This window comes from Topomyia yanbarensis, chromosome 3, assembly GCF_030247195.1.
Source record: "Topomyia yanbarensis strain Yona2022 chromosome 3, ASM3024719v1, whole genome shotgun sequence".
Lineage (NCBI taxonomy): Eukaryota > Metazoa > Arthropoda > Insecta > Diptera > Culicidae > Topomyia > Topomyia yanbarensis.
The window spans coordinates 255837407-255859927 of record NC_080672.1 but is presented as its reverse complement, the minus strand read 5'-3'; the positions used below and the strand labels follow the sequence as shown (position 1 = coordinate 255859927).

Sequence of the window (22521 nt, the reverse complement as noted above, 5' to 3'; positions counted from 1 at the left end):
GCCAACGCGAATCCGTGGGGTGACGCCTACCGGATTGTGATGGCCAAGACCAAAGGGGGCTCCTCACCCCCAGAACGGTCTCCGGACCGGTTGGCAACGATTATCGAAGTACTCTTCCCGTCTCGAGCCACAAGCCCCTGGCCACCTGCACTACGAGACAGTGCGGGCACGGTCGAAATGGTGGCTCCAGTGACGAATGAAGAACTACTCGCAGTGGCTAAATCCCTAGCAATAAACAAAGCTCCAGGGCCGGATGGAGTTCCAAACAACGCTATCAAGGCAGCGATCATAGCGAACCCGAACATGTTCAGGCTAGCTATGCAGAGATGCCTTGACGAGTGCCGTTTCCCCGATAGATGGAAAAGGCAGAAATTGGTGCTGTTGCCGAAGCCCGGGAAGCCGCCAGGCGACCCATGGGCGTACAGACCAATCTGTCTGATAGACACGACTGGCAAACTGCTTGAGAGGATCATCCTCAACAGGCTCACCCCGTACGCGGAAGGTACGGACGGTCTGTCAAGCAACCAGTTTGGCTTTCGGAAGGGTAAGTCCACAGTGGACGCTCTCAACTCAGTGATAAATACTGCCGAGATAGCGATCCAACGAAAAAGGCGAGGTATTCGATACTATGCGTTAGTGACACTTGACATGAAGAACGCATTCAACAGCGCAAGCTGGGATGCCATCGCGCTCTCGTTACACCGGCTTAGCCTACCGGTGGGTCTGTACCGGATCCTGGAAAGTTACTTCCAAAACCGCGTACTGCTATACGAGACCGATGCCGGTCAGAAAAGGATTCCGATTACCGCCGGAGTCCCGCAGGGCTCGATCCTAGGCCCGGTGCTATGGAACCTCATGTACGACGGGGCTCTGAGACTGAAGTTCCCTCCTGGGGTCAAGATCGTCGGCTTTGCCGACGACGTAACCTTGGAGGTCTACGGGGAGTCAATTCCTGAGGTAGAACTAACCGCAGTACACGCGATTAGCACGGTGGAGGAATGGATGAGCGCGAGAGGCCTGGAGCTCGCTCATCATAAGACGGAGGTAGTTATCGTCAACAACCGCAAGTCGGTACAACATGCAGTTATCCATGTGGGAGAAGTCGCGATCACTTCACAGCGAAGTCTGAAGTCTCTCGGAGTCATTATAGACGACAAGCTGACCTTCGGCAGCCATGTCGACTATACGTGCAAGAGAGCGTCGACTGCTGTTGCGGCACTATCGAGAATGATGTCCAACAGCTCAAAGGTGTGCGCCAGTAGACGTAGGTTACTGGCAGGCGTTGCCGTATCTATCCTCAGGTACGGCGGCCCGTCATGGTCAAGAGCACTGAGGGTAACCAGTTCCTACAGAAACTGGAGAGCACCTACCGCGTGATGTGCCTCAGAGTGATATCTGCCTACCGCACGGTATCACACGATGCATCCTGCGTGATAGCGAGCATGATGCCAGTCGGGCTGGTCATTCGGGAAGATGAGGAGTGCTTTGAGCTACGTGGAAATAGGGGAGCCCGCGAGCGCACCAGGGCGACCTCGGTCGCCAGATGGCAGCGTGAGTGGGACAACTCCTCGAAAGGTAGGTGGACTCACCGGCTGATACCTAGCATATCGAGCTGGGTGGGAAGACCCCATGGGGAAGTTCACTTCCACCTGACACAATTCCTGTCAGGCCATGGCTGTTTCCGTCAGTACCTCCACAGGTTCGGGCAAGCGGAGGTCCTAGTCTGCCCGGACTGCCCAGGTGTAGATGAAACTGCCGAACACATACTGTTCGTATGTCATCGGTTCGACGTCGAAAGAAGAGCAATGCTTGACGTCTGTGACTGGGACACAACCCCTGATACCCTTATTCAGCGGATGTGTCAATCGGTGGAGAAGTGGAACGCAGTCTCGGCTGCTACCATCCAGATTGCCAGTAGGCTACAGGTAATCTGGCGAACCGAGCAACAGACGACGGGCACGGCTAACTAGTGATTGGTTAGCTGGAGCGAAAAAGGCCAAGCGCAAAATAAGAGAGTGAATGGTCTGTTCATGCCGAGGCAGGTTTGGCGCAGCGACTGGCAACCGCGTAAGGGGTAAACCCAGCCACCCCGAAGCAAGACAGAAGAGTGAGTGTATAGGCGTATAAGTGGACTGCCTCATGCCAAGACGGGAGGGTCGTAGCGTAGTATGTTGGAACTAAGCTATCGATGCCTCATGGCGTGGCAGAGGAGTGAAAGGGTGAGCATCCAAGTCAGTCTCACACTGCATGTTAAGGGTGAGCATAAAAGTCAGCCTCACAGGTCGGTAGAGGCTAGCATAAAAGTCAGCCTAGTAAGGAATGAAAAAGGTGAGCACACAAGTCAGCCTCGCATGGTATGTCAGAAGTGGGGCCTAAGAAAAATGTCCCACATGGGATGCCAGGGGGAGTGACAAAGGTACAATAGAGTGGCACGATTGAGAGTGAATCAGGTGATAGGGTGAGCATCCAAGTCAGCCTCACATGGTATGGGTAGGGCGAGCACAAAAGTAAGCCTAGCAAGGAATGAGTAAGGTGAGCACACAAGTCAGCCTCGCATGGAACGTAAAAGGTGAGCACAAAAGTCAGCCTCATGTGGGAGTGTTTGAGCGTGAATCAAAGTGCGATTGAGAGAGCACCCAAGTAAGCCTCATACAGGATGTATGAACGCGTGAGTGAGAGTGAATTAGTACATTTAGTACAGCCATCCCCCCAGAAGTAATACCGAGAGGTAGTTCCTGGGAGGAATGATGGCGGAGCCCAATGGAGTTTAGTCGGTATTAATGGCTGGTCACCATTCGAGTCCGACACGCCCCCAGTGCACCCCATGCGGTAGATTGGACCCTACCAATAGCACGTGTACTGGGCTAGGACATAAAGGTCTTCTCCATTGTAAAAAAAAAGACCAGCTTTTCGAGAACTTTGGAGAGATAGTTAAATAATGAGATACCTCTGAAATTTTCGAGGTTGTGAATATAATATTTGAATAGATTTATGGATGGGAACGGTTGCAGCTTCTTTCTAGGCGATAGGAAAAATGCGTTCAGCGAGAGAGCGAAAATGAAAAATTATAAATTGGGGCGAGAGATGATCGGGGCCAGGCCCTTTCGACGAATCAACAGCGGTCAGAGCCTTCCACACGTCAGCTCGATTTACGGAGGAGATTTATGTTGTACGATGTGTTTCCAATTACTCTTCCGAAGGGACGGTATAGTCGCTTCTAAACACTCCGCGAAAAAAATCAGCAAACAATTTACGGCATCAGCTGGAGATTGCGCACTTGCGTTTCCAAGGAAAACGTCAGTGGGAATACTACCGGATCGTTTTCTGCTACTAACGAATTTCCAAAATGTCGCAAGGTACTTACGAAGGCTATTTTGTACATGATTCAAATACTCACGAAAAGCGGAATTCCGGACAGTTTCGTATTGCAGTTCTATCCGTCGAAGAGTAACTTTGTTTTTGTCTGATTTATGGCGAAAATAACGCTTGCGTTGTTTTCGCATGGCATTACGCAAACGGCGAATCTCAGCGTTCCACTATGGAACTTTGAAGTCCACTTTACTGTTGACTCGTTTTAGTGGAACCTTTTGGCGGAGTATATCATATACTTTGCCATAAAACAGCGCGGCTTACTGCGTCAAGCTCATTACAACACATTAAGTCGGTCCAGTCGACAGTGGTAATCAGTGCGGAGATTTCGTCAAAGTTGCAACGGTTAACGGCAAAAACAATGTCCTCAATCGAATGAAATGAATCATCTCCAGTGTTGGTACGTACATATAGCCGTAGAACTAAAGTAGATTTCGTGCGTTTATGAATAAAAGGGTTTATTACCTAATTTTTCGACGGTGGTCAGATATTATCGTCCGCGTCCCTTATCACCTATTTTTATAAATTGATTCATCGGCAGTGCTATCTTTGAAAATGAACCACCTTGGTTATCCAACTAATTTTTCCCGATCTTTTTTAATGCAAATAATTAAGCAGTCTTCATTTCGTTATAATCAGAATTTTATTTTCGTATTAGACCAAGGGGATAAAGAGCTTGGCGATATGAGAAAAATTTAGTTAGTATTGGGCAATCTATGCGTCACATAATTTATGAATGGTCCACAATACCACCTTTAAACTCATTGTTTTTTGTCCATTTTACATTGTCGACAACACTCCCAACAGCTGACTGTCCGGAGTTCAAGTTGTTTTCTATGAAACACTCTCGATAAATGGTTACCCAGAGTTTAAACGCCTTACTCATATATTGCGTATCCCACAGTCAACAAAACTATTCAAGCTTAAAAAAATATATATTCTCAGTCGCATCGCTTGCTTGAGGCGAATTCTGACTAACAACCCACCCACTACCCAATCTGTGGTATTTATGGGAGTGCCACTGAGTCGGGGCCTTCCGTTAAGTAAGTACCATATCAACATTTCCTTTCTCGTATCCCAAGTCACGGTAAAATTGCTCGCAGCTCGCAATGGTGGTTCTCTGGCGAAATTCTCGCTTGGACTGGATCGATTGTTATTCCCAACCAATGCTGCTCAAATAGTCTGGCTGGAAATGAAAGACATCAGTCTCCAATCTGTGAAGTGCTTACGTAATGCAAAAGGGTTTATTACCTAATTTTTCCATAGGGAGAGAAAAAACAAAGCTATTCGATAGACTAAACAGCTGTTCTAGAAGGATGCTTCGGGCTTGTGATTTGAACAGTTTGTTAGAAAATCTTCCAAATCAAACAGGTCACGATCGAAAAATTTAGCCTAGCTGCGAACTCTCGATCACCCATATGCTCGACTACTGTAAACCATGCACCTCCTCTGCAAATCAAAGATTGTGAGAAGCTAGGCCACACAGATTTGTATTCTCTTGTGATTGGTCCTGTCCAGCCTAAAAAATACTAAATACTTCAAATTATTCTTTTCGATCGTTAATTACAGAAAGATGGATTTGCGTGTGTTGTCTAAAATAGGTTCAACTACAGTGAAGGAATGCATTTGGATAAATCCAGCTTGCTAGCTTTGATTGTTTTTTTTTTGTTATTATAAAACAAGTTAGATTCTTGAATTATAATAGGTTGACGCGAAATTTTTGATGACGTAGGAAAAATTTGACGATATGAGATTACTTTCCAAGTATTCGCTCTAATAACCTCGGCATTTAAATTTATTTTATTTAAAAAGAAAGAAATAGAAAAGTTGAAAATAGAATCACCGCAACTGTGAATGTTTCGCTTAGGTCAGTAACACCTACTAACTATTCCACGTTCGCGCTCAGCGTAGCACTAGATAACGATGCGTGGCCTTGGGAAACTTTAATTTAGGTTGGTGTCGTCCCGCGGTCAATTGATGCCCGTTATTGTTTAGTTATTTAGTCGTTTTCGGGAAGCTCAGCTGTGTGTATCGTGCTTCGATATGGCGAGATTTTTTGGAATTTTTCTCCTTACGATGCAGCTATTGCATTTAGTATTCGGAGCTAACATTCTGTGTTTATTCGGCGTCGCTAGTCCAAGCCATCATAATTGGTAAACTGTTTGATTTTTGGGTTGCAGAAGTTAGATTAATGTTATTGATATTGATTTGTATCAGGAATCGCGCAATTGTTGATACTCTGGCCGCCAAGGGTCACAATCTCACAATAGTTTCAGCAGATGTGGAGCGAAATACGCCGGACAACGTTCACTATATTGAATTAGAGGAAACGTACCCGGAACTGTACAGTGGACCTCACAACATCGATCTGATGGAAATGGCGAATGAAAATCTATTCACATCCATTGTTTCATTTTACAACGATTTCGTGATAACCGAATGCCGCGGTATATCGGCTTTCATTACATTAATCCAATTTATATTATTTACAAATTTTTAAACATTTATTCTACTTACAGGCATTTTGAAGTCGAAAGGATTGCAATTCATCAAAAACTATCCGGATGATTTTACCGTCGATCTTGTGCTGAATGATATGACCTGTGGGGGCTGCATGAACGGCCTACTGCATAAATTCCACTATCCGCCATTGGTTAGCGTAACGGCGTTCAATAATCCACCTTACGTCACCGACGTTATCGGAGGGCACAAATATTATGCTTATGTACCGTTTTACTCATTACCCTACGGCACTGATATGACATTCTTTCAGCGAGTCTTGAATACTCTATTGTATATGACGGACTATCTGTTAGTATAATTCTTATGTCTAGGTAAAACCCGTGCGCCGTTTGATTAAAGCTATCATTATTTTCAGATTTCGCACGATTATCAGCAACCCGAAACTAGATAAAATGGTCCGTGAATATTTCCAGTATGACGACATGCCGTACGTACCAGACATGGATCGTCTTACCAAGGTCATTCTGGTTAATGCTCATTATTCAATTGACTTCCCGGAGCCGGCACCACCAAATTTAATACCGGTCGGTGGTCTTCAAATCAAAGAGCCAAAACCATTACCGAAAGATTTGGAGAATTTCATTCTCGCAGGCAAAAATGGAGCCGTACTTTTCTCCTTGGGATCCAATATTCAAAGCGATGAGTTGGGCAGTGAACGGCAGCAAATGTTTATTGATGCTATGCGCCAAATTCCGGATTATAACTTTTTGTGGAAATTCGAATCCAATCTAAATCTGAAGTTGCCGCAAAATGTCATCATTCGAAAGTGGTTACCACAAAATGACATTTTGGGTCATCCTAATGTGAAGGGATTTATCACTCATGCCGGGTTGCTAAGTACGCACGAGGCCACCTGGTATGGCGTTCCAATGATTGGAATACCATTCATTGCCGATCAATATCGGGTAAGTGCGATCGTGACATATAGTTTTTTTGTAGAGTTACTTTAACTGTGTGGATTTAAAGTAAAATTTATTTAAAGATACTGAAAGATAAATAGAACAGAAGAAGATTTAATTTCAACTAAATTTCATGTTCATTTGCCACTCTTTATAATCCAGAACATAGAACGTTGCATCCGTATGGGCGTGGCAGAGCGAATCAACCTGCAAACACTGTCGTCCGAGCAAATCCGCGATACCGTGCGAAAAGTACTGGACACTCCCGGCTACCGCGATAAAATGGTAAAGGTATCTGCCCTCTTCCGCGATCAACCGGAGAAGCCGATTGATCGAGCTGTTTGGTGGATAGAGTGGACTCTCCGACATCCGGATTTGGATAGCTTGCAGTCACCGGTTTTGAATTTAGGATTTCTCAGGAGCAATCTAGTGGATGTTATTGCATTTTTGGTACTAGTACCTGTAATTTTGGTGCTATGTTTGAAAAAGCTGGTTCTTGCTAAACGAAAAGTAGATCATGAGAAAAAGATAAAATAAAACGTTTGTTTAAAACTCAAACCTTCATATCTCTCAATAAAATCATCGAACATATGCAAAATAAATTTATCAAGACCGAAGTTGACCAGTGCCTGAAACCACAATTCTTTTTCGGAAACTGTATTTTTAATGTTGGTGGCAGTTTTTGATCCCAAAAGCACTTCTCCGTGTGGGGTTTTCCAGATCCAGTCGAATAACATTAAAATCTTAATATCAATCTCAATGTTCACCTGTTGGAGTAAGGGATCTTTAAAACAGACATCTTCTCATTTCAGTTTATCTTTTAACCCAGCAGCCTGTCTTCGCCTGTAGTCTCTCAACCATGACTACACCATTTATCTCAACATTGTGAACAGGTACATAGCACATTTCACCTATAGCAAATCTACTGCTATTTTATTCCTTAGGATTTTTTACGATAAAAAGGTACATTTAATAAAATTTGATTGCAGAATGTTAGAGATATATGCATGACAAAATAATAAAATTTAATATGAATGACGAAATGCTCTAGAGCCCCAACTTCTTGTATTCTGACAAAGGTCGCAAAGGTTCCGTTCTATTTCTGAGATCATTTCACACTAGGAAAACAGCAAAAAAGGTAGATTCGCAGTATAGAGTAGGATAGTTATTAAGAATACGAGATTTTTGGGACAAAATTAACCAAGATACTAATTTCCCGTATTTATCGAGAAGCTAAAAAAATATATTGAAATGTGATTAACGGCGCAGTAGCGATTACCTCTTTTCATTTTTCTTCTCCGCGCTCGCGATGACTATGTTTTCAAATCGTCGAGATCCCTTTCTGGAAACTGAGCTGCCTCTGCGATAATCCGTTCTCACTTTCAGCGTAGTTTGTCCGCCTGTTGAGGATAATCGTTTCTAGAAGTTTACCTAGAGCATCATGCGAATATGTCCCGAAGGCCAGTATCGCGGTTTTCAGTACCACGTTGGGGATACCGTTTGAACCGGGAGCTTTCTTCGCTTTCAATCATATTACTACCATAAGGAGATCGTCGTTGGAGACTCGATTGTCACCAGCATTTCCACCGTCTGCATCAACGTACGGTGTAGGCGGCTAGGTGGTTAGGTCATACTTCGGGAAAAAACCCTCCACGATAATTTGCAGTTTGTCCGTGCACATTTCAGCTGGTGTCGTTGGACTCTTGATCTTGGATATCACAACACGGTATTAGCGTCTACTTCTCTGCATAGATCCTTGTAGCAGGTGGATTTATTAAGCACTATCTCGTGTTTAAAAATGGCCCCACCCGCTCGGAATGTCGCCTAACACTCTTCTCTGACAACATCAGATCTTGCTATCTGAAAGCGTCGACTGGGTTTTAGGCAGGCAGTACAGAGAATGCTGAGCCTTTTTTTCCACCGCACAGAGGAGTGATTTAATCTATGCCAGATTCGTTCTGCTGCAGGTAAAGCTGTGTAGTGAAGCCAACCACTTGTCGCGTTGCTGAGCCGTTGGTAGCAGAAGCTCTGTAGGGTAGCAAATATATTTGCGTTACTTAGCACTAGAGGATGGCAATGCCAATATCCTCACCCCCTGAAATGACCGGAGCTTTAACCGATCACAAATCAGTCGTCCCTGTCAATTTTTCCTTCGTCCGAGTTCAAACCGGTTAAAGGCTGATTTTATCTTCTGATCTTTCCACCTTCTCGTTTATCGTCTCGTATTACCACCTAACTACCTTCCTTCACGCCAACAGGAGGTTTCCACCACTTGTAGTTGGATTAGATATTCGGTCTTCCATCGTTTTCAAAAGTTTTGAAAGTCTCCGTTGTACTCTCTCCCACTGGTTTAGTCTGCCTATCGCAGATTAAGTGTAGTCCGTCGACGGTACAGTTTGCATGGCCGTTTCGACCAACAATTGTCCTGGAGTCTGTGGTTGAAAATCGCTGTTCCGAAAGTTTGGTTAGGGGGCGCGAATTCAAACAACACTCCACTTTGGCAAGTAGTTTTACCATGTCCTCGTAATAAACTGCAGAATCTCCTAAAACCATCAGCAGATGTATTTTCCCCGATCGTACTGCAATCGTATGGATCGTATGAATTCCGTCGTCTACACACTCTTTTGAAAGTCATGTAATTGTCAGCAAAAACTGAACGGATGTGAACGAAACTTGTTTCAAACTATTATATAGCATATAAGTTATAATTTTGTTGTTTTGTTTGTTATTGGCTCTATTATTGTTGTTAGTTTGTTTATTTATTCGAAAAAAAAAATTATTGTCATTTTTGTTTAACCTAGAATAAGATTTTGTACTAACCACTAACCCTGTTAAAATAAAATACATTAATTAGGCGTCGATTATTTGCGTAGGAAAAAATTGTTTGTAATTGGTAACAGTCGTGGAAAATATGGTGATTCTGCTTGATTTGCTCGAGGACGGAAAAGAGGTCTTTCGTACCCACCTCGGAACGTCCAGACCAGGCGTTGGAGCTTAAGACATGTTCCCCTCTGGAATAGTCATAACGCCTCAAGGCACATATAATCCCGCAACCGTTACCAACTCGAAGCTACAAAATGTACCGGTAAAACCGCAACGACAAAAAACGGCAAAATAGTCCGCACTAAACGAATGCGATCTGTTAAACGCCAAAGGTACTAACACTATATCCGTTGCTGCATGACATTGATTGACACCGCAGTGCAGTTGAGTCAGGTGCCAGTAATTTGGCCGCAGAACGACTGTTTCCGGGAAAGGTTAGGGAGAGAGAGAGAGATAATGAGGACGAGAGAGAGAGAGAATAAGAGGAATTGGGAATCGAAGGGCTGCTGGGAAATGATAATTAATGAGGAAGGTCAGTTGTGATGGAGTCCTAAAACGAGTAAGATAGGCATTTTAAGTCCTAAGACAGTAAAGGTGAAAAGAGTATAACACTCGTGAAGCTTCGACCCTGCAACAGTGTGGACCAGATACGCAGAGTCCAGTCGAAGTAATCTCCTGATCAAATATCGGCCCTTGATCCAGCGTTGGGTGCTACCAGTTTTCGGAAAGCAGTTCCAATTAAGCCGACACGATACTGCGTCGTGGTATTATCAAATCACTTACGTTCATCCCAGTCCACGTAGCACTATAGTGCGGTCCCCCAGAATCGCTCCTGGCCTAGACGACGATACGCCGCTCCATCGCGAAGCCACAAAACCACGAGATTCGTGCCGAGGTCCACGAAAGCACTCAGGTACGGTAACACTCAGGACGCGGGCTGCGGTTACCTACAATGCCACGCGCACCTTTTCTATCCTCGATGGAAGCACCGGCGCTACAGTGGCGTTGACGCTAAAGTCAACTAAAGTCGGCCTCAGGTATGTTTAATTCCTCCTCTCTCCCACCCTCGTGTCGAATCAACGAAGAGCACCAACGTTTAGCATTAGGCGCCTAAAATTATGTTCAAAAATAAAACAAAAGTTTTACCATGTCCTCGTAAGAAACTGCAGAATCTCCTAAAACCATCAGCAGATGTATTTTCCTCGATCGTACTGCAATCGTATGGATCGTATGAAGCACCGGGTGTGATGAAGTACCATTGCATTCCGTCGTCTACAAACTCTTTTGAAATCGTATCATGATGCTCGTTGTTTTTCAGGTTCTGTAGAAGCTCTTTCATCTGGAGACAGTTGGTGACATTGTCAGACAATAGATTAGCACATTTGACCCTTCGTGGTATGAACCTCCGTAGTGCCTGAATAAAACGTGTTGTCGACAAGTCTTTGACCAACTCTAGATATGTCGCCTTCGTGGAGAAACAGACGAACACGGCCACATACGCCTGCACTGCTGTTCATCGGTATCCTGGTCGCACAAAAACGGGCCTGAAATAATCGAAGTCTGTCGTCGAAAAGGATCACGCTGCAGCTACTCTGGGTGCTGGTAATTCCGCCATAAATTGTTGTATCGCTTTTGGTTTCATGCGGTACCACCGCATGCACTGATGATATATCGGTTTCGCGACGTTCGTTCCCGCAAGCGGCCAATACAGTAGCCGAATTGTACTCAACATTAATTGTGGCCCCGCATGCATCAATTTAGCATGGTAGTGACGCATGAGGACTTTAGTTAGCATGTTCATTGAAAAAAGCACGACAGGGTGTTCTGTATCCTCAGACTCTCTCGATGACCTCAACCTTCCCATACCCGCAATTTCTGTTGGGTACAATGAATGGGTTATACTAACGTAACGGCGATGATCGTGGCAGACTCTCTCCTTTGGTTAGCGCCTTAAGTTCGCTGCTGAATGATACTCCCTGAACCTTCTGTAGAATTGAAAACTTTCCCTTTTGCAATTCCGTTGTCGTTAGAGGACCAAACTGTTTGCCTCACTTCTTCGTTATCCGTAGGTTCTTTAAAAGTGGAGCCAGTATGTCGTTCGTCGCATCATAGGAAAACGTGCTATGTACTAATCGATAAAGCTGGTGTTCTCGCTAGTTACCATGAGAACGACACGCATCATATCTTCCTCAATACCTTCTGATGACCAAACATGTTGTCTGGGCCGTTTCTCAGCGCTCGTAGATAGCCAACTAGAGCCCTTCCACCAAAGATGTTTGTCGAGGATATCGTCAGGGGAAATCCCTCTCGAAATGAGATGAGCAGGATTGTGCTCTCCGGGCACGTTGTTTCACTCACAGTTCTCCGTGAGTGACCATATCTTGGACACACGATTCTCCACAAAGGTTGTCCAAGTCGAAGGCGATGCTAGCTGTCAACGTAGACCCGTGGAAGAATCCATCCAAAATCTGATAGATTTCATCACCTTCGAATATAATTCCGCAGCCAACAAAGCACATAATTATAATTCAGGAATGGATTGTGATTCAGTTTCAATGTGAGCACAAGCCCGTAAGCCTTTCCCGACGCATCAGAAAAAAATATGTATTTGAGTTGATTTTGGTTTCTCCAGCATCACGAGTCATTCAATATGAAGATTATTGAGTAATGGTATCTGTTGGTGGAATCATATCCATTCATTGCTAACGTGTATAGGCAGTGGTGAGTCTCACGATGATTGCACCTTTTTTCCATCCTCCAATCGCCAGAGCAGTTGCATGAAGATTTTAGCCCAAGTACTAAATGTTCCGATGAGCCCGAGAGGGTCGAATAGGGTGGCGATTATTGGAGCATCTAAATTAATTCCAATGTCTTCACCATGGGGTCAGTATCCAAATTGATTTCATCTGCTGCTTGAATCGAAAGTTCCTTTTCGGAAAGTCCTTCCAATACTGTTTTACAGTTGGATGCGAATTTTCGTAATCTGAAATCACCACAGTTTAGCATCTTTTGCAGATGAATTCTCAACTCCCTTGCTGTGTCAAGATAGTCGGTTCCGGTAATGGCATCATCCATATAAAAGTCCTCTTGAATAGCAACTGAAGCACCTTATCTTTAACCAGTTGCCCCAAATTGCCAGAAACGGTGCGGGTTTGGTACCACAAGTAATTGCCGAAAGCTTATAATCGACAACAGAGCGTCGGGCGATATGCGCAATAGAAAAGATTGAAGGTGTCTGTCTCGACGGCAAATATCCACCTGCCGAATCATTTTCTGTATGTCGGCAACTATCATTACTTGGCGGATGCGACAGCGTAAAATAACCGAACGGAGATCCTCTTGAATAACCGGGCCAGCACATACACTATCGTTTAGGGAAATGCTGGAGGTAGTTTTGGCAGAAGCATCGAATACCACCAGATACTTTTGTCCTTCACATCTGGATGGTGTGGAAGAAAACAACGAGCGACGTCCTTACCTTCTTCCTGGGAAACCAAATTCATATGACCCAAAGCCTCATACTCTTGCATAAGCAATACGTACTGCTCTCGCAGTCCTGCATCCCGAGTTAGCTACCTTTCCAGTTGCAAGAATCTTCTTTCTGCGATGACTCTCGACTCACCCAATCTACCAGGCTACCAGTTCGTCATCTTTGGGGTAAGGCACTGTATACCAACCTGAGGATTCGCTCTGGGTTGTTCGCATAAAATAATCATCGCATCTTGCCTCTTCCAGAGAGTAATTATTGCCCAACTCGACCACTTCGCATTCCCAGAACTTCTTCAGCATATCGTCTAATCGACTCGTCAGCGCAACATTACACAAGACAGATTTAATAGGGCCATACACTGAATATAGTCCTGTAAGCACCCATTAAATGACTGAGTCGATCAATGAGCATGTAGCACCAACATTTCCATAGGCTTTTTCAAATCTGTGACCCGGGAGTGTATAAGCACGGTAATTTTTCCATGCACTCTTGTCGCCAAATCTTGGATTCCAATAATGTCGACCATACTGCTCTCCTCCTTAACCGTCAAAAGCCGTTGTCTGATCAGATTGCATTCAGTTGCGTTATCCAGCAGTGCCCTTGCAGGAAGCTTGTGACCTTGACCGTCATCCAAAACAACGATCGCTGTGAGCAGTAAAATACTTGTCGATGAAGTAGTAGTACTGTTGCAGGATACAGTAGTAGTGGTCGCTAGATTCACCACTTTTGAATAGATTGACTTTTCACTCATAACTTTTGGCTTCGGATCAGCGCTGTTGTGCTTGCCTTCGAACAATTTCCCCTTAAAACAAACGAGTGTGTGGTGCTTCGCTTTGCATTTCCGGCACTTGGAATTGAACTCTCTTGCGTGGTGCCCTCGGCGAAAACAAATTCGGCACAATGAGTTACTTTGTGGCACAATGAGTTACGGCATTTTTTTTGAAGATTGGTATTCGTAAAGCGGGTGGCTGTCCGAGCATGCCACACATTTTCCAGACATCGATGCATGAATTCCAAAATTGTAATCCGCTGCCGTAAAAAATCTGTGAGGACCTTTATGGTGTCGCTTTCCTTGGAATATTCCTCCCAAATCCTCCTCTAATTCAAACAATACTTACACCTGACATTTGAAAAGAACCTTTGTGTTCGAGTATCGCTTTGTTAACAGTTCTCATGCTACAGCATAATTTGCTATGGAAGAGGTAGAGCTAGAGAGTCGATGATAGCAATGCTTCTCCTTCTCACTGCCTGCGTAGGTAGTGAGAAGGACATGGTACATGTTGTTGAATGACGTTTTTAGTCCGCGAAGTTTGGGCTGCACTCACCGATTTTTTTCAGAGGAATGAAGCCTTGTATTGTTGATAGTCCGTTAAAATTCCTTCGGTGTTGCTACAGACTCCTTTAAACAAAATGGCGTATGTGTGCTCTAGTATGATGAATAGGCCCGCGAATATATGCTATGAACGTTCCCTTTGGTGTTTCTCGGATTGCTTTCCTTGGCCAAACCCGTTCGGCCATATAATTCTCATCCAATAGCACACAAACGCGCTCCATAACAAATGCCTACTATGTATAATTTTTTACGGCAATCGGTTGAACCGTTTGGGAGTTCATAAATCATATAGATACAAACATTGACTTTCATATATACTAGCTAATACCCGTCCCGCGTTGCTGCGACTTTCAACGAAATATGAGTAAAATACAATTTGTTCCGAAGCGCCATCTGGCGGGTAGATAATTCCCAACCAATAACACATAAACACGCTCTATAACAAACGTCTTCTACGTATAAATTTTTACGGCAATCGATTAGGCCGCGCTCTAAGAACGGTTGGTTTCAAAATCGTCCAATAAAGGACGTTCGTTGGACCAATTTGGACGACGTCCAAATAACCGTTCAACAAACGTCCATCGTTGGACCCGTGTTGAGCGATTTTGAAACAATTTTTTGGACGTCTCAGTGGGCGTGCATAAATCACATACATACAAACATTGACTATCATATATATAGATAGATAGATAGATAAGCTCTTTCGGCGGCTTGATATAATCGATGTCAGATTCGTTCTGCTGCAGGTAAAGCTGTGTAGTGAAGCCAATTATTTACCGCGCTACTGAGTCGTTGGTAGCAGAAGCTCCGCTGGGTAGCAATTCTATTCTCACTACTTAGCATAAGGGGATGACAACGCCAATTTTTCTCTTTGGGGTGAAATATAGCATAATGCTTTCGCATAGGCCTGCTAAGCCAAGACAAGTTTCGGCTTCACTGTATCTTATCGGCATAAACAGTACTTCTGCTCGTGCGGGACATCACGTTTGACCAGTCGTTCAATTGAAACACAAAGTGTGTTTTAGTTTTAGGGATTTGCGTCAAGCCGGCGCTAATCTATTCCGACAAAAAGTTAGTGTCGGTTTCTGGTGAGACGAAGTCGAAACGCACCCATGTAATAATGCCAATAGGGTTTGTCACCAACATTTAGTAAGTAATTAGAAAGTGAAACTGCTGCCTCTTTTTGCCACACCGTGTTTAGTAGACATTTTACAAAGCGCTGTATTTTTCGGTTTCATATCGTTTATTTACGTAATTTTGAAATCGACTCCTTTTTAATTCGATTAATCGATGTTTACTTTCAAGAAAAAATATCTGTGCAAAATTTGAGCGTTTTTTCAAATATTGTAAGAGCGTTTAAACGGAACAGATGCACACAAATCATGCGCAACGAAACTATCACCTTTTCACGCAATAACGCTTTTGAAACTTGCGAGCACTCTTACAAAAAGTTACAACACTTAAAGATGCATAGGGGGACCAGGGGTTGTTAAGACCGTGGGGATAATTCACAGCCACTCGATATCTCAGAAAATCGTAAAACTTTCTGACTGTCGTACATATTCGTGGAAGTGCCATTCTAAAACATTAGTTTTGACAGATGAATTTCATTCTACAGTATTTTTAGAAAGGAGACATAAAGTGTTTCAATTTTTTGTAATCCTCAAAAAAAGTCATTATAATGGTAAAACCGTGATTAAAGTAACAAATAAAAGTGCAAAAAATAACAGGTAAGTGTTTTGAAAAGCTTGCGGCTCCTATCTTAAGGAATGATTTTTGTTTGGGTGAAAACACAGATATTTTCAGGACCCTGACCACTTTTGTGCGAAACGATCATACGGGGCTATTCGGACCCCCTATTCCATCAACTAACGTTCAGCGGCTTGCGGCTACGCATACGATTACACATGGCATAGCAAAAAAAATACATGATGCGCCAATCGACAGCTGTGACTAACCAGATTAAGTTTTTGTAACGCAATTTATTTATTTTTTGCTTCTTAAGGAGTTTCTCCAATAAATATTTCATAGGTACATTATCCTACATTGTAAAAGGGTGGAAAAATGTAGAGTTGTGCAAATCGTCGCCTAGCGCTGCCACGGATTGGTGCAAATGAACTTTTATTTTACACAAAAATGTAGTTAAGGTTTCAAACTAACAATTAGGACCTTTGGCCGATATTTTATCACATCTACCCACCTTAAAGGGCAATTTGCTTAGGTAGATCCGAATAGCCCCAGGTTCCCCTATTTAATATTAAAACAAGAAATGTATAAGGCAATAGAAAAAGTGAGTGAGTAAGTATTTGAATTTTAGAGAGGATAAGTCGCCCTTTTTTAATATTTTAGCTTTCTAGGTGAACACAGACATATTAGACATTCAACATCTCCCTTGAAATAGATTAATTTGAAAAGATAATCCAATAGTGTAGAGTCTAGTGTACCGATCACTTGTGTCATAAATTACACACATTTACTAGTTTCAGTTGAGAAAGTATGGTTAATCCAGAGACTATGAAGTGTTTGGCCTAATTCACCGCATGTTCAAGCCGGATTAATGACATAAAAATTTGATTACGCGTGTAAAAACCTATTTTAGAGTATTCCTAGCTAGATTTAACTTTCGGACAATTGTCATCGTGGTGAACAATTTTCACGTGCTCAAACATGTATACGAATTTTTATTAGCAATTTTAGTTTAAATTATTATATTTTTCATGTACAATGAAGACTGTTTTAGTTCTCAGTTGGGATTTGCATTACTTTTTTTTGTCACACGCCATTTACACATTTATAATTGAATATAAGACTTTAATTTTTAAACATTTGTATATCTGATACTTGTTCTTTGCCCCATGTCTTGTTTGTTGATTGGAGATATTTAATTTTTTATTACTCGTTTGCTGCTTACCGAACCTCGAATGGGTACGAACGATACAAACTGGTAGACAGGGGAAGAAAATAGACATCCAATTATACAAATTTCAATTATATTTCGTTCTAGTACCAGCCACTGATGATTATTTTGTTTTCACTCAATATTTGATATTTTTCTGCAGTTGAGTTTGTATGAACTTCACACATAATTTAGTCACAATCAATCTGATAAATTCGGCATCGGGAATAGGTTCAAGTGTTTTCCGGTATGTCGGTACTTGCCTTACAGGAATTTATTTACAAACAGGCGAGATTCTCCCTCCCCCAGAATTGCTATCTATCGTGTGACGACGCTCGGTTTTTGACATTGATATCAACAACACACCCATACAGATTGCTCATTTTTGTTTGACTTTAATTGTTATTCTTATTTCGATATTGGTTTACTTTACTACACTTAGGTCTGAGTATGTTTGAATGTGTAAATAATTATGTACAGGTAAAAGCATAGATCTTTTCTTACGTGTAAAGATGTTGGATCTTTTTCCTTTTTTTTGTAAAACATAGTTTTTTCTCAATAGTTGTAGACGATTGCAATAAAAACTGTTGCGAGAACAAAATTTTAACAAGTGTCGTTAACTATCACAGTCTTTGTATGTACGAATATTTGCTTTTGCTTTTTATGTTTAAAATAACTTAAATTAAGAGAAAACAAGAAAAATACTCAATAGTTGCATATAGCATTTTTGCACTGTTTGTTCATTCAATGTTACAAAATAGAAGACTAGTTTTTTTTTCAAAATTGTTAATACTTGCCAATTTGTTTGTACATATCACAAAAAGAAAACAAATATATTCATATGGTACAGTATTCATTTATATACAGAGAATAAACTATTTACTTACAGTATTTTAATACCTACGATGACTCGAGCTGTTTCAGAAGACTAGTTCATTTTCTTTGTGGCTGTGACATGAGAATTATTTTTACATCAAAAATATTGCTAGTATACACTGACTTGGGATGCCGCACTGGCTGTTTTGTATAATCCTACCATTTAAAATATGTATCTTCATCTTTTGCTTTTTTTCTTGTTGGGAATTTAAAAGTTGAGACATTTGCTTAGATGGTCTAAAATACATTTATCTAGATTGCGCCGGTAGAGCTGTTCGCACGCACTTTCGACGTGGGGCTGATGCTGTTGCTATTATTCGTACGGAGACAGCTTTTTGTAAATGTCAAAGTTGTCGACCTGGGAGTGGTGATGGTGATGTGCGGAGGTGGTCGTAGTAGGTGACGGTCATGCGTAGTGTGGGTACGAGCCGAGATGGGGCGCAACGTGGGACGGGGTTACATGGGACATCGTGTGCGACGGGTACAGGTTCGTTGCCGGGCTGCCCCAGTTGCCCCAGGAGGCGGCCGATGGAAAGATGGAGGCTAGAAGAAATGAAAGGGAGTAGAATACGTGTTATTTTATTTTAAACCAAATTTAAGTGAAACTGACTACTTTGCACCGCTATTTTACTATATTGAAATGCGGCTTTGACCTCATACTCTTCAGTTGTTGCTGAATAAATAATTGGAACAACGCGAGAAATTTAACGCATTACCACAAATAACAATATTTTGGGCTCGTATTTGAAATGTCCGTAAACACCTGCAACTGTGATTTTGAATGAGGATAGTGACAAAACCATATTTAAGGGAGGGGGTGGTTAAGTTCTATAAAAGAGAAACATTTATTTTAATTTTTTTTGTGGCGATACAGAGAGTGTTCATATAATATGACCATAATTGAACAACATTTTCTCAAAGTTTAATTGAATACTGAAAATTAAGCGAATCACAGTTAATCTCCAGAGGCGTTACTGAATCAATAGTTATGAAATTTTGCACAGTTCTTTTTCACCTTATTCTCCAGAAAACTACTGGAGCTTTCATTTTTGCTCGATTTTTACATTTCCGTAGCAGTTTACAGTCGTTCGATTTTTGCTAAAAAGAATCGGTTAATATGTTGTTGTAGAAATAATAATATTAAAAAAAATGTAAAAAGCGTGAAGAAGAACTGTGAAAAATTTCAAAACGATTGTTCCAGAAAATTTTGAGTCATGATTCATCCCGTATTTATACGAGGTGCCCTATTGAAGAATCACTGTCACTCACTTAACCCATTATTGCCCAATTTATTTTTCACGCGCATCACAAATTGTGTTTTCCGATCGAAGAAAAATGATGTGGTCATTCCAGTAAAATTATTTTTGTACTCAAAGTAGCTGATGTTATAAGGAACAACCAGTGAAAATTTAAGATTGATCGGTTAATCGGTTCCTGAGATATCGTGATCGCCGCGGATGAACTTTTCAACAACATAAAACTCCGAGATAATCGAGTTTTACTGTCGGTGCAGCGAGTCAACGGTCTAGCGTATCAAACACTACGTACCGCCTACAAGTGGTGAATGGGTAGCGGTCTATGAATAGCTGTAACTTAAGTTGTAGTATTCCGATCCTAATGAAACTTTGAGAAAGTTTTCCTCAGCGTACGTAGTTTCAGAATGTCTAATTTACAAAAAATCGATTTTTTTCATCCTAACAAAAATGTGTAACCCCTTAAGTGAAAATTGATTAAAAACAAAACATAAACACCGGTTTAACCACTCTAACTTCTCTAAACGTATTCTTCAAGAGTATATGAACAATATTAACTCGTTGATAATGCCTGTTTTGCGTTATTAATTGAGTAATAGGAGTTATTCTTAGCACCTACTATATATAGTAGGTTGGGCAATAATGGGTTAATTTTCAATATTTTGCCACGAAAATAAAAAAAATTGTTCAAATGTTGCATTATTGTATGGAAATCGACTGAATAGACGAACTCCCGTTGTATCGCCGAAATTTTTTTTATTGAGAGCGATATTTTTTCACCGAAAATACATTAACCACCCCCTCTTACACACACGTTTGTTGGTAGCAAAGGCTTACTACAGCGTCTTTCTCAGAGTATTTCATGGATTCGATAGGGATCTTCAGTTGTGTTGTATCTGTATGAATAACTACAAAATCGTGTCATTCTCTAGCAACGTTTTGCATGCCTGGGCATTGGGACTAATCCTATCCAGCCGAACGCGACTGTCTTACTTTGTTTAGTAAACAGTTAAGTAGATATCAGTATGGATCCACCGACTGTGTGAGATAATAAGTTTATTGCAATAGATTATCTTTCTTTCGGTTTGCTGTTTATTAATCACAAAATATAAATGACCAATTAGCAGCTATATCGTTGCACGTGATTTATTTTCGTTGGCATATCAGTTGGCTGGCGAAACTGTATCTTATGCAACATGAGATGTTATTCACCTCTGATGCAGATTCCTATTTCTTCCTCCCCAATGTGCTAGCTGGGGCACAAGCAACCTCAGTGGAGATCGGATAACCAACCCCGAGCTTGCGAAAAGTGAAGGAAACTCCGATTGCACGGCACTGTAAATCCAACTGCAGGTGTCTCGTTCAAGTACCATATCTACTACAGTGACGGCTAGAAGGCAGGGCAAGCAGTGGCCTTTGTAGTGTATGGTAAGCAGTAGCGACGAGTTATTAGATGAAGGCCGGTTAGTAAGGAGCCGTAAATATACCACGTGGACAAAACACCTTCTGGTCCCCCTCCGTGGTCAATTTTGGACAATTTATATATACTCAATCCTCCTCCTCACCCCCAGATATCTAGGTGAACTTTCCGATTTTTCGTAGGAAAATTCCATTATAATGGGTTTTAAGGTTCAGGAGAAAATTTTCTACCGAGCTAAACTACAATGATGCAGAAGGGCTTTATGAAACTCAAACGTTGACCATTAAATATATCAAGATTGTTGATTTGTTTGTGAAACTTTTCTGGAAATATGCTATTTATGATTGACATTATGAGCTTTTATACTTACGTTTTAAAGCGACTTTTGTTGCATTTATCGTAATAATACAAACTTAAAGCAACCAATTCATTCTTGAGTTGGCTTATTATTTCAACAACAAGCATTCAAATACTAACATAGTCCAAAGATGGCAAAAATTGTCGTATAAACGACGAAAATGTAATAAATATCTGGGTGTAAATGGAGCTTAGGCTTACAGAAGTCGCATATCTTCAGTATTATAACCTGCGCAATGCAGTACTGATATCATTCAACATGTTAGGGCAAGCCAGCCCCCTGGCAACCCTATACCAACATGTGGTGTTTGTCAGCGATCTACATATATGGGGCGTTACAGCTATAAAGCCCCAAACAATTCAAGCATTCCAAAGGACTGGGGATGATTAGATACCATACGATCAAAAAAATCGATACTTTGTGGTCAAATACGGTATTAAAAGATTCGATTAAAATTGTTTATTTTGATTATCATGGATAGATTCGAATTCGCAAATTAACCTAAAACACGTGGTTAAAAGTAACACTTGGGATTAAGATCCCCATATATATGGATGATGATAATATAGAGGTAAGGCCACATTACCTATCACCGCGTACTCCCGTGAACCAATTCCAAAATACAAGTCACAATTTGGAGAAGTAGGATCAGTGACATCTGATTCCGTGCAATAGAAGGTGGTTACACGCGTCAGAAGAGAGAGAAACTGAAAAATATTGAAAGTAAAAGAGGCTCTGTATAGCGTGGAAACTAGAAAATGACGTCAACATACTAGATGGGCCTCCTCTAGTCCAACTGTCTAGCCCTGCACGAAGTACAAGCTAAATGAAAACGTGTTTTACCCGTTTTACCTGTAATGTAGCGATGAATGTGGGAAACGCCACCCATTGAATACGCGATTAAAAAGTATGCTTCGCCGGATCCAAGAAAACATTTACGCTGTGTTAAACGGATTCGTTTTTGCCTTTCTCATATAGAAAGCTTATGCAATCGCTCTAAAAATCGTCAACCTAATTCCATGTGTCATACGCCATTCCACTCAGTTCGTCGAGATCGGAAAATGTCTGTGTGTGTATGTATGTATGTGTGTATGTGGAAAAAATGTGACCTCTGTTTCTCAGAGATGGTTGGACCGATTTGCACAAACCTAGTCTCAAATGAAAGGTACAACCGTCCCATCGGCTGCTATTGAATTTTTTGTTGATTGGACTTCTGGTTCCGGAGTTACGGGTTGAAGAGTTATTCAAATTCTTATATAAACTGAAACGAAAAATTCTTAA

The 22521-nt window shown here is 41.8% G+C and overlaps 2 protein-coding genes across 2 annotated transcripts in view; one reads left to right on the top strand and one right to left on the bottom strand.

Moving 5' to 3' along the window:
- Positions 1-5358: 5358 nt before the first annotated feature.
- LOC131692009 (UDP-glucosyltransferase 2-like) lies at positions 5359-7382 on the top strand. Its single transcript, XM_058978831.1, has 5 exons — positions 5359-5522; positions 5587-5816; positions 5889-6180; positions 6248-6797; positions 6954-7382. Exons 1-5 carry the CDS (start codon positions 5413-5415, stop codon positions 7326-7328), a joined length of 1557 nt encoding a protein of 518 aa, XP_058834814.1. The 5' UTR covers positions 5359-5412; the 3' UTR covers positions 7329-7382.
- A 9735-nt stretch (positions 7383-17117) lies between these two features.
- LOC131693212 (DNA-binding protein D-ETS-3) overlaps positions 17118-22521 on the bottom strand; it is a 244701-nt gene continuing 239297 nt past the window's right edge. The window contains exon 9 of the mRNA XM_058980861.1: positions 17118-18752. Within this exon, the coding sequence (XP_058836844.1) occupies positions 18616-18752 (137 nt within the window). The 3' untranslated portion in view covers positions 17118-18615. The remainder of the gene's footprint in view (positions 18753-22521) is intronic.